Below are 12,134 nucleotides of genomic sequence, written 5' to 3'. Positions count from 1 at the left end.
AACAAACACAAACACATTGGTGGAAAGGAGAGACTCTTTAAGTTTTATAGGGACACTCCACTTTTTCTGAAAATATGCTAATTTCCCAGCTCCCCTAGAGTTAAACATTTGATTTTTACAGTTTTGGAATCCATTCAGTTGATCTCCGGGTCTGGCGCTACCAATTTTAGCATAGCTTAGCATAATCCATTGAATCTGATTAGACCATTAGCATCGCGCTAAAAAAAATAACCAAAGAGTTTCGATATTTTTCCTATTGCGCGTGCAATAGAAGTAAAATGTGAACTATCCCTAAATGTGAATTTTGTCAGTGTTTTGGAGAACAATAGTTCTCCATAAGGTTAATATCGTCATACTAAAAGCCAAAATTTATTACATGGGGACTTCAAATGCAGACAGTAACAGAAAATGATACAATAAAATCATAAATAAAGCATGCTTATTCACCAGTCAGCATCCAAAACACTTTTGTGTTTAGTGACAGATTAGAACGATTGTTTATTGTTATAAAGCTATAGTTTGTGGCTACCATCCATGGAGCCGAGCAGTCTTGTCTCTCAGGAAACTGATATTGACCGTCATTTACCAAAGAAGAACATCCTAAAGATTTCCTCTTTATTTCCTCTCCCACTTTCTGTCTTTCTTTGTGTCTCTGACTTCCTGAGGTGATGTTTACACTTTTAGAAATAAAGGTACACGAGGTACAAAAGTTGTCACTGGGGCGGTACCTTGTCAAAAAGTACACATTGGTACCTTAGAGGTACATACTGGTTCCTCAAAGGTACATATCTGTACATATTAGGACCTTTTAAAAGGTACCATCCCAGTGACAACTTTTGTTCCTTTTTTCTAAGAGTGCATCTCAGACATAGAACCACCAAAATAGATTTGTATGCAATCTTTAGGTTATAAAAAGATATGACTCAAAGTGTAATAATAAAATGTGATGAGTGTAAAATTGCTAAAAATATCTCATAGAGTGATATCATATAGTACTCTGGGTTCTAGCCGTCCAGGAATACCTTACGAAAGCCATAGCAACCCTTCAGAAAATCCCCAAAACCACATAGCAACACTTTTAGAAAACCTTATAGCAATGCATTGTACTGCTGAGATGGCAAGTTTGCACAGGCAAAGACCCGTCAACTTTCCTTCTGTCTTCAAGTCTGAATCAAGATGTTTAATGTCAAATCATGAAAAAATGCTTTTGTTAGATTTTTACTGAAGTCTATCTCTCTCTCTCCCCCTCTCTCTTTTTGCAGAAAAGCTCAAATCGGAAGCAAAGGGAAGTTTAGTGATCTCTGTTGAGATCTGCAGTGGAGGGTTTCTCAGACTTATCAGTGTGGTGAGTGTTCAGATTCTTTCTTGTTGCCAGAATAAAACACAGCACGACTGTTCTCAACTCAAATAATTTCTTTTGTATGTGTGTGTGTGCGTGGCCGTGTGTTTGTCTCACCTCAGGCTGAATGCATCACATAGCAGAGCAGTATTCTGGACGTAACTCGTGGGACTCCTTCCCCTCTTCTGGGCCCAACCGAGCATCATGGGCCCCAGGCAACAACCGACACTGGGCCCCCCACTCCAGGTCTGTAGTACACAAATGCAAAAGCTGTTTATATGTGTCTTCTGTTTCAAACGTTTCCTTATAAGTTGTTAAATATATGAGGAGTTCAAATATATGATCCAAAAGCGCTTAATGCCACCTCAGTTAAAATGTAATAATGCTCTCGGCACATATGTTCATCAAATACTTTAGCTTCAAATCCGCTTAATCTTGGCCTCAGGCCGGGATTAAAGGTCCCGTTCTTTCTGTGTTTTTGAAGCTTTGATTGTGTTTACAGTGTGCAATATAACATGTGTTCATGTTTCACATGTAAAAATCCCAGGAAGAACAAAAACTGACAAAAAGTAAAGCTTTAGTGCACTTTAAGTTGGTTTGGAGAAAAGCACTGACATGCATAAATGTAAATTATCATTTCTATTTTCAGGTGCAGCGGAGGGACCTATCAATCCCTTTCACAAAACTACACCACAGGAAGAAACTACCCAAACAAAACGTATAACAACAGGTCACTGCAGACTTATGTTCTGCATTGTAATGTATTATCTTTTATTGTTTTAGTGTTTAATCACATTCACTTTTGTTTATTTACAGACCTCCAGGTTTCAACAGGGACAGGGCCCACGCTCACCCTAGAGACAGAGGCATTGGAAAGGAGCATCACAACCCTGAGCGCTCCACCTTAAACAGCTCAGGGTGTCCACCACACCTCTCTAGCAGTAACAATCATGCCAGCCAGGCCCACAGGGTAAGACACATCCAAATTTACAGTAGCTACCATTTAAGCAAATAAAATAACTAGATTCTAAATTCTAGTATGGGGGTCCGCACCAGCAGCAACGTTCAGGCGGGCGCCCCTCGCAGACCCAGGGAGAGAAGTGGACACAATCGGATCAGCCCAGGACTTTTCAAGGGCCCTCTCTCAAACGTCCAGCGCCTCCTCATCATGTCTCACCGTCCCTCCGTGATTCATCCCCTTTACGAGATGACTGTCCGAGCAAGAGAAATAGAAGCATTAACCAGGTCAGGAGTCATAGTCTTTAAAGACACTTTCATCTTTCTTAGTTTAGTTCAGCCCTTCATACTATAAAATATAGTATACAATTCTGTTTGGGGTCACTAATGATGCAAAAAAAATCCTTTGGTTGGTGCTAACAGGCACGTAGTGCAGCTGCGCCCCTGGTTCGATTCCCGGTTCAAGGTCCTGTCTCTATCCCATACTTCCTGTTAATCTATACTGTTGCGTCAAGAAATAAAGGCATAAAAATCTTCAAAAATATTACTAAAAGACACATTTGCTCTTTTCAGGTGGGAGAGGGGGAAGAAATAGGATATTTGTGGTGTATTTTGTATCATATTTTCTTTAAAGTATTGATTGTGATTTGATTTTTTGTGGTTTTGTATCTGAGCTCTTCAGTTGTAAGTGGGGAGCCTCTCAGATATTTTTATGGACAATGGGGGGCACTGTAGTCAAAAAGGTTGATCTAGAGCTTACTAACTAATTCTTACTAGTAGTATACAGCACCATCTGTTGGTTGGAGTGAAATCATTATGAATTCCTTTTGTTGCAGAATTTCCACCAGAGAGAAAAATATTTCATCAACCGCTCGCCTCCATCACATTCACCTCGGCCATGGAGTCCAGCATACAAAAGCTCAATGCCATGGACTCTGTCTGAGAAGAGATCATCCCCCTCCCACTTTCAGGTAGGCCAATGGGCTATTTCTGTGCTATTGATTTTCTCTACATGCCCAGAGGAAAGCTGTAGATGCATCTAAAATCAAATTTTTTGTAGGATGAGCTGAATTTGATCATTTGCTGATAAACAGTTGTTATCTCGTGCATGCTGTATAACAAGGAAGAATGCATACTCTGAGAAATGTACTTTGAGAAACTTGATTACACACTGTTTTTGTCATCAATTGTTTAATCGTTTTCATTCAACAGGAGTCCAATCATTCAGTCATAAGAGACACCTACAGACCCTATTCCCTCCCATCACCGACCAACAGTGGCCCCAGCCAGGGCTCTCACAGTAAGAAACCCACCAAACAAGGGCCACCCCATCACCCGGTCCGAGATCATCCAGGATCCCATCCACGTGGGGCCAAGGGGGTCTGGGATTGCCCATCACCAGCAAACCTCACCAGTGTGCCTTACAGTCAGCAGCACCAGCTTCCTCCACCACAGAGGCACACCGGCCCCTCAGGCAGTCCAGCCACCTCAGTACCTCAGCCCAGATTAAACATAGCACAGCCGGACTGGAAACCACAGAGCCGCTCTGGAAAACACGGCAACAGTGTGAGTCTATAAAGACATATAAAGACAAACGTTTACCTGTCTACTTCACTCTTCTTGGGTGAAGTTGTTTTTCTTTTACCATATTTTCCGGACTATAAATCGCTTCGGAGTTGAGTCGCATCAGTCAAAAATGCATTTTAAAGAGGAAAATGCATAAGTCACACTGGACTATATGTCCCGTTTAAATCCAAGGCCAAGAACCGACATTTAATTAATTTGGCAAGTTATTTAACTAAACAATGCCACACAAAACAGCAGGCTGAATAGATGTCCATACATGTTAACGTAACATTACCATTTATTCAGTTAACACAATAGCATATTGAACATACCTGGGAGGCTGAATAGGCTAAATTAACTTGACAAGCCATATCAAGTTCAAAAAGGTCCCAAAGTCATCCCACATCACTGAATCCATTGCATTTCATAAATACAGGAGCAGCATACAGCGGACTCTCGTGCCTGTAGACGGTAATGGTTTCTCTTGGTTCATATGAATTCATTTTGAAATATAAGTCGCACCTGACTAGAAGTCGCAGGACCAGCCAAACTATGAAAAAAGTGCGACTTATAGTCCGGAAAATACAAAACATAGATCACCTGCATGTATGTGCCTTGTTTGATTCAAAATCTTTATTGTCATCTGTAGTTGGTACAATTAAATTCTTATTTCGTCTATTCCTCTCAAGAAAGACTAAGATTGTTTATGTTTATATATACATAGGAGATTGAACGTCCTTCCTCTGTCCTGGATTCCCAGCAGTTTGTGGATGGGGACCGAAAACGACCAAGTTCAACAAAACACGGTAGCCGCCAACGGAGTCCCATCCAGTCCCACAGCAGTGCAGAAGGCAGAGTGAGCGGTCCTTCTGGGAGAGATCGTACAGAAAGGAGGAGTCCAGAGACTGGGTTAAAGAAACATGATCTTAAAGACTTAGATTCTTCGTCTGAGGCCATCACTAAGGACGTAGACAGGAGCCAAAGGGAGCAGAAGTCAGAAATTAAAAAGAGCAGGCACTCTAAACATCAGCCTGAGTGCAAATCCATCCACAAGAGTTCCCTCAGCAAGCTGGATACTGAACTTTTGAAACACATAGAGGCCAAGAGAAGACACAGGGAGCATGTGAGGAGGAAGGAGAGAAAGGAAGAGGGAGAACTGATTGATGCAAAGCAACGCATGGAGAAGAGACTAGAGGAAAGGAAAAAGAAAAAGATGAGGGAGGAAAGAAAGGGACATGAAAAGAAAAACGCACATCAAAATGGGAGGAAACTGGTGCAAATGAAAAAAAGAGCAAAAGAAAGGCATGCAGACAGGAAAAGTGAGACGCCCACTAAGAAATCAGCGTCTTCTTATTCAGGAACATCTGACCCCTGTGATTCTGAACCTCTCAGACACAAAGAGGAAGAGGATAAGTTCTCTCAACATACCTCAGGGTTCATCCCAACCTCTCCATCTACTTCTCCTGTCAATAACAGCCATTGTTCTCCTTGCCAATCAACCCATGCAGTTGATACTAAGATCTCAGAAGATGATGACCAGTCAAATTCTACTGAGCCTGACCATGTAGACACTAGTGAAGATGACAGTGTGCACACCAATGAAGGTGATTCCAAACCCACTCTTCCTGATAAGCAGGTGGTTTCTGGAAAGCATCCCATCAGCAACAAGGAAGGTATCCTGACTGAATTAGGAGTCCATCATGCTCCAGATCTCCTCCCAGCTCACTGTAGCTATAGTGAGGAGCTCCTAAGGTTGGACCCACCAACAAGTCCACCTGTTCTGAGCTGGCAGGGCTCACCAGTGTCAGACCTAGACGAAGATGTTGAAGATGGAAACCATGCGGATATGATTAGAGTGCTGAGGAGACCAGTACTACAGCCCAGTCCAACACACTCATCTCCACTCAGAGACACAGTGGATACCAGCACTGGGGTTGATTATTGCCACAGTGACCTGGCCAAGCTGTACGGCCTCCCTGAGCCCTCAAAAGGAATGGAGATTGAGGATGAAGATTATGAAAAACAAGAAAGCGATCAGAAAGATGGTAGTCCTGATGCATTAAACTCTCAGCCCAACAAACCACACCTGCACCAAACGGACACCTCGCCAAACTCGGCCATTAGCAGCCATAGGTACACTTACAGAGGCGGGCCATTTGGTCGACCACCACCTGGTGCTTTAGTAGGTTTGAAATATTCATCATCTCTGTCTTTGGGTCCAGAGATCCGTCCTCCAGGCCAGCAAAGTCCACCTGCCACATCTCCAACCCAGGATATCCCATATCAAGTTTCATTACCTATGATTCAGCCAGACAAAGAGGAAGACAAAGAGAGGAAAACAGATGCAGAAGAGCAGGAAAGAGAGGAAACAGAGGCAGGACAGGAACAGGAAACAGAAGAGCAGAAAGTGGATGAACAAATGGAGATCAATGCCGATGAATCGGCTAAAGATCCGGCATGCACATCAGTAGAGGAGAAGGAACCTCTAATGTCTCCGGCCACCCTTCAGGCTAAACTAGCTGAAAGCTGCGAGCTACTGCTTAAACAAAACTCCAGCCCTGTGTCGGTAACAGAGAGGAAGGCCTTGAAAGGTAGCGGGTCCATGTCTATTGAGAAAGAAAAGGACCAAGATGGGGTCAGACAGCGAGATCAAGTCGGAACTCTTGGAAAGAAAGCAAAAGGAGAAAATCAGGTCATCCCGGAAAACCAACAAAATGACAAGAAAGAGCAAGATACCGAACCAGAAGAAACAGACAAGGTGGCAAATGTTGTTAACAAACGCATGAAAGAAGACGCCGTAGCAAGTACAATAAGCCACACGGCATCTATCAAAGCATCATCTACCATAACCAGCACAAAAACTTCCTGTATTGTGACTGGGACATCTCCACTGCTGGATCGGATCAATCTTCTTAAACCGGATGAGTTATCTAAAATCCCCCTGAAAGAACTGACGATCAAACTGAACAAGGTTGAGATTGGAGATCGAAAGACCTTCATCGCATCAGAGATAGAGCTGAAGAGCATCCCCCTCCCAACCATCACCATTAGAAACAAAGCTACTGAGATCATACAAGCCTGCAAGTGAGTCAAGTTCTATATGCACAATAGTATATGTGGAAAATAGCCAGAGATATGTAGCACCAGAACATCATAGAGACTTCAAAGGAAGTAGGCCTGTAATAAACTAGCTAGCAAACTCCCATGACACCCTATCACCCACTATCATGTATTTTCTTATGCTTTTACTTTGATAACTTATTGCACTTATACACTTAATTTCTGTGTCAGAGGGGCCAACATTCAGACCAAATTTCGGGAGTCATACCTGCTGCCTGCACTGTCAGTCAAGCCCGACATGTCCACAGAGATTCCTATTCCCAGACAGAAACTTAATCCTCCAACACCAAGCATTTATGTGAGTCCTGAGTTCATCAAAATCATTTCGATTTTTTAATCCATTTGACTTTCACTGATTTGATACTTTTGTATGATGTTTTTAGCTGGAGAGTAAGAGAGACGCTTTCTCTCCTGTGCTGCTGCAGTTTTGCACAGACCCTAAAAATGCTGTTACCGTCATCAGAGGACTGGCTGGATCTCTCCGTCTAAGTGAGTTTTGGCTGACGGCGATAATCGGCAAACAACTGAATATTGTTTAGGTTTTCGTGTTGGCTTAAATATCGTCTATGCATGGTTCCCAACCTGTGGTCCTGGCCCCCCTTAGTGGCACGCTGGAGTTTACGGGGACAAAGGATGCAATATACTTAAACAAAGATGGAGAAAACTTCCACTAATTATTATATAAAAATGTTTCATTTCTAAAAGTGAACCCCAGTGTTTTGGGGAGCTCAGATTGTCGTACAGGCATATGTAAGTGGGAGGGGGCAAGGAAAATAGGCTGAGACCGCTGGTCTACGCCATACCTATATCTCTCTCTCTTTCTCTCTGGTCAGATCTAGGTCTGTTTTCCACGAAGTCCCTGGTAGAGGCAAATGCAGAGCATGCGGTGGAAGTGAGGACTCAGGTTCAGCAGCCAGCAGATGAGAACTGGAACCATAATGGATCCGCCCAGACTTGGCCCTGCGAGAGCAGCAGATCTCACACCACTATCGCTAAATATGCCCAGTACCAAGCGTCTAGCTTCCAGGAGAGCTTACAGGTATATATCATTATCAGGGGTGCCGAACTGGCACCAGAACAAAACAGTCATCTGTTCTCCATCTGGAGAACTCTGAACAGGAAGACACTGGTGGTGACAACACGCGGTTCCACCTCACCCAATAAAGTCATATTCATAGATGAAATGACAAATTTTTGTTATTTGAAATGTCCCCTCTCCCCTTAGAGGAGGGGCATTGCAGTTTGGTGATGCAATCGCCTGGGCATAGATGCTAAGTATAAACCGAAACGCTCATCGTAATCACGCACCCACACGTACATTCGAAATAAAGAAAACAAGTTTCTGTAAGTTTCTCATCTCTGTGTAAACTTTGCAGGAAGAAAAGGACAGCGAAGATGAGGATGTGGAAGAGAAGTCTGAGGAAAAAAATGTGACAAAGTCCAACCCACAACTCACCACTGGGACTTCTACAGCCAGGTACGATATAAAGCATGGTTAAATTCACAACAGTAAACAGATTGCTATTACCACTTTTAGATACAATTTTGACTTCTTTTGTTTTATTTTTTATTTTTGCACTGTGTTTAAAGAAAAATTCAAACGGATGTTACGGTTTTGCTAATTTCATTGGTTTTAGACTTTTTGTCTTACGGTGCTAGCAACAACCAGGTCATGGGTTTGATTCCTGGGAACATGCAAATTGACAATGCTTTAAATAGTGCATTCAGGTCACTTTAAATAAGTGTTTACAAAAGGTATTAATATTAAAATTACTGATAATTTATGATTACAGAAATAGAGTGGCACAGTGATGACGTTTTTTGTAGGCAAAACTCGGAAGCGAGTTACCATTTTAGCACTTCCGGTTCCATTGTCCCAAAGTCAGTTTTTTTTAATGGTGCAGTTTAAATGGATAGTTCGGCCAAAAATGATATTAAACCCATGATTTGCTCACCCCCAAGCTGTCCGAATTGAATATGTCCATCGTTTTTCAGACAAACACATTTTCGGATATTTTAGAAAATGTTTTAGATTTTTCAGTTGAATAAATGTAATGTTACGGGGTCCACGACCTTCAAGTCCAAAAAAGTGCGTCCATCCTTCACAAATTAAATCCAAACGGCTCCAGGATGATAAATAAAGGTCTTCTGAGGGTAATCCGTGCGGTGTTGTTTTATAAATATCCATATTTAAAACTTTATTAACGAAAATAAATACCTTCCGGAAGCACCTGCCATCTTAGACCCCTCTGTATTCAGGAGAGAGTATAAGCGTAGTGTACGCACTTTTCTTAGTGACGTATGACAAATTCGGAGGGCGGGGGCACAGAGCAGCAGCAGAGTAACCTCCGTAGGCTGCGTAAGCTCTCATCCTGAATGCGGACGCGACTAAGATGGCGGCGCTACCGGAAGGTATTTATTTTCGTTAATAAAGTTTTTAAAAATAATTGACAACACAAATTAGTTTTAATTGAAACAAACCACCATCATTGCGATCAGTGTTTGCATTTATCAGCTCATTTGCATTTTAAAGGACACACCCCAAAAAAGGCACATTTTTGCTCAGGCCTACAAAATGGGAATTTTAACCTGCTATAATAAATTATCTGTGGGGTATTTTGAGCTAAAACTTCACATAAGCACCCTGGGGACACCAAAGACTTATTTTACATCTTTAAAAAAATCTCATAATATGACCACTTTAAACACAGAGCTTATTTTTTGCGATAATCTAAAAGTCTATGGGACAAGGGAACCAGTGTATACTGCTAACTTCCAGGTTGGCCCAAAAATACATCATCCTTGCATTGTATTATGTCATTAATTTAAGAAATGATTAAATAATATGTCACTAAAAGTTCTGTTTTCTTATTTTAACAGCTCAGATCAGAAGGCTGCGGTTGGGAAAATCATCAAATTTGGAACCAACATTGACTTGTCTGACCCCAAAAGGTGAGCAAATCATCCATAAAATGTGTTTCATTAATATTTGCAGGGAGGTCATTCTGCTTTGGTACAGTAATGTATTGGCACTGAATAAGTATGATGAATACTTGTGTTCAGGTGGAAGGCGCAGCTACAGGAGCTGTTAAAGTTGCCTGCGTTCATGCGAGTGTCCTCCAGCGCAAACATGCTGAGTCACGTTGGTCACACGATATTAGGCATGAACACAGTACAGCTTTATATGAAGGTCCCTGGCAGCCGTACTCCAGGTTGGTGTATATTTACTGTATATCTCTAAACTGAACTAACCAGGATTTTAGATGTTTCCACACACAAACACAGTATTTAATATATAGCATAGTGTAGTATAATTAAAGTTAGTCTTTCTCTCTCTAGGGCATCAGGAAAATAATAACTTCTGTTCAGTGAATATTAATATCGGCCCTGGAGACTGTGAGTGGTTTGCTGTTCATGAACACTACTGGAAAGCCATCAGCGACTTCTGTGAAAAGTGAGTCTTGGATCGATCGCACACGTCATTGGTTATCAGCCTTGTGGGCTTCTACTAACCACATTGCTTTCATCTAATCTGAAGTCTTGATCTTGAAGTTGTTTATAATGAATCATTGTCAGATTCACGACTAAAAAACAAACTTTCATTTGTATGTTAGGCATGGCGTGAACTACCTGACAGGCGCGTGGTGGCCGGTTCTGGAGGATCTTTATCGTTCCAACATCCCCGTGTATCGCTTCATTCAGAGACCCGGAGACCTTGTGTGGATCAATGCTGGCACCGTGCATTGGGTTCAGGCTGTGGGCTGGTGCAACAACATCGCTTGGAACATAGGCCCTTTAAACGGTGAGATAGGGGGCGCCAAAGACTGTTCCTGTTTAATAGTTACTCAAATATAATACTAATCTTCATCTTCACTGTGTGATCTCTTAGCCTATCAATATCAGCTTGCTCTTGAGCGCTTCGAGTGGAATGAGATTAAGAAAGTCAAATCCATCGTCCCCATGATTCATGTGTCCTGGAACGTCGCCCGCACAATTAAGATCACAGACCAGAACACATTCAAGATGATAAAGTGAATAAATATTTCCTACTGACCATGAATAAAGATGATTTGGGCTTGTTGTATGCTACTTGTTAAGATTCATCAACATCACTTTCATCTCCTCTTTCTCAGACATTGTCTCCTTCAGTCCATCAAACACATTCAGATTTTAAGAGACCAGCTGGTGTCTGCAGGGAAGAAGATCTCCTATCAGAGCAGGGTGAAGGACGAGCCGGCGTACTACTGCAACGAATGTGATGTGAGAAATCTATAGGGATATATTTAAATATCTATATCTGCAAATAAAGACATGGCATCACACGTGTGGCTATGTGTGTGCGTGTGTTAACAGGTGGAGGTGTTCGACCTGCTGTTCGTCACCAGTGAGAACAACAGCAGAAAGATGTACATGGTTCACTGTGAGGACTGCGCTCGGAAGCGGAGCCCGAATCTAAATGGGGTGGTGGTGCTGGAGCAGTACCGCATTGATGAACTGATGAACATGTATGATAACTTCACCCTGGTGAGTCGAACACACTGATACATCACAACACATGCATTAGAGAGTACAAACAATAGTCACATACACATATTTTGTGATATGCTATATTTAACTTTTGCTTGTATGTCGTCATTTTTGTTTAAAAAATTGTTTTTAAGTTTAAAATTGTTGGTTACTTTATGCAAAAAGGTCTGCACATCCGAAACAAATAATATGACATCTAATGAATATTTCTAGTGAAATTGTTGCTGTAGCTCAGTTGGTAGGGCATTGCATTAGCATTGCAAAAGGTCATGGGTTCGATCCCAGGGAACACACATACTGATACAATGCATTACAAGCTATACATTTTAAGTCACTTTGGATAAAAGTGTCTGCCAAATGTATGAATATAAATGTAAATCATGCATATTATAAGCTTGTCATGAATAGGGCAGTGGTCCTCAAACTTTTCAGCGTGTATCCCCCCAATCCCACCAATTGTTATACAATAGTAATTATAAAGTAGTGTGAATAATGTAATATTGGTAACACTTTAGAATAAGGTGGTATTTGTTAACAATTAGTTAATGCATTAGATAACATGAACTAATAATGAACAATACTTCTAAAACATTTTTAATCGTAGTTCATGTTAATTTCAGCATTT

General features: G+C 41.6%; 1 protein-coding gene across 5 annotated transcripts in view; it reads left to right on the top strand.

Annotated features, from left to right (window-relative positions):
- kdm6bb (lysine (K)-specific demethylase 6B, b) overlaps positions 1 to 12,134 on the top strand; it is a 31,267-nt gene that overhangs the window by 15,575 nt on the left and 3,558 nt on the right. For 3 of the 5 annotated variants that reach the window (XM_065290638.2, XM_065290637.2, XM_065290639.2), the window contains 11 exons: positions 1,263 to 1,345; positions 1,462 to 1,585; positions 1,989 to 2,069; positions 2,156 to 2,309; positions 2,378 to 2,584; positions 3,133 to 3,267; positions 3,509 to 3,862; positions 4,587 to 6,946; positions 7,154 to 7,280; positions 7,366 to 7,471; positions 7,816 to 8,384. In XM_065290638.2, coding sequence (XP_065146710.1) covers positions 1,467 to 1,585; positions 1,989 to 2,069; positions 2,156 to 2,309; positions 2,378 to 2,584; positions 3,133 to 3,267; positions 3,509 to 3,862; positions 4,587 to 6,946; positions 7,154 to 7,280; positions 7,366 to 7,471; positions 7,816 to 8,207 — 4,035 coding nt within the window. In that variant the 5' untranslated portion in view covers positions 1,263 to 1,345; positions 1,462 to 1,466 and the 3' untranslated portion in view covers positions 8,208 to 8,384. Of the gene's footprint in view, positions 1 to 1,262; positions 1,346 to 1,461; positions 1,586 to 1,988; positions 2,070 to 2,155; positions 2,310 to 2,377; positions 2,585 to 3,132; positions 3,268 to 3,508; positions 3,863 to 4,586; positions 6,947 to 7,153; positions 7,281 to 7,365; positions 7,472 to 7,815; positions 8,460 to 9,862; positions 9,935 to 10,045; positions 10,195 to 10,321; positions 10,437 to 10,596; positions 10,785 to 10,871; positions 11,014 to 11,115; positions 11,243 to 11,335; positions 11,507 to 12,134 lie in introns of those variants that run through there. The other 2 variants (XM_065290641.2, XM_065290640.2) reach the window with 2 other exon arrangements.

The sequence above is a fragment of the Paramisgurnus dabryanus genome, chromosome 10 (genome assembly GCF_030506205.2).
Source record: "Paramisgurnus dabryanus chromosome 10, PD_genome_1.1, whole genome shotgun sequence".
NCBI classification, from domain to species: Eukaryota; Metazoa; Chordata; class Actinopteri; order Cypriniformes; family Cobitidae; genus Paramisgurnus; species Paramisgurnus dabryanus.
Note: the sequence above shows the minus strand (reverse complement) of the source record. Positions and strands in the feature narration are given on the sequence as shown.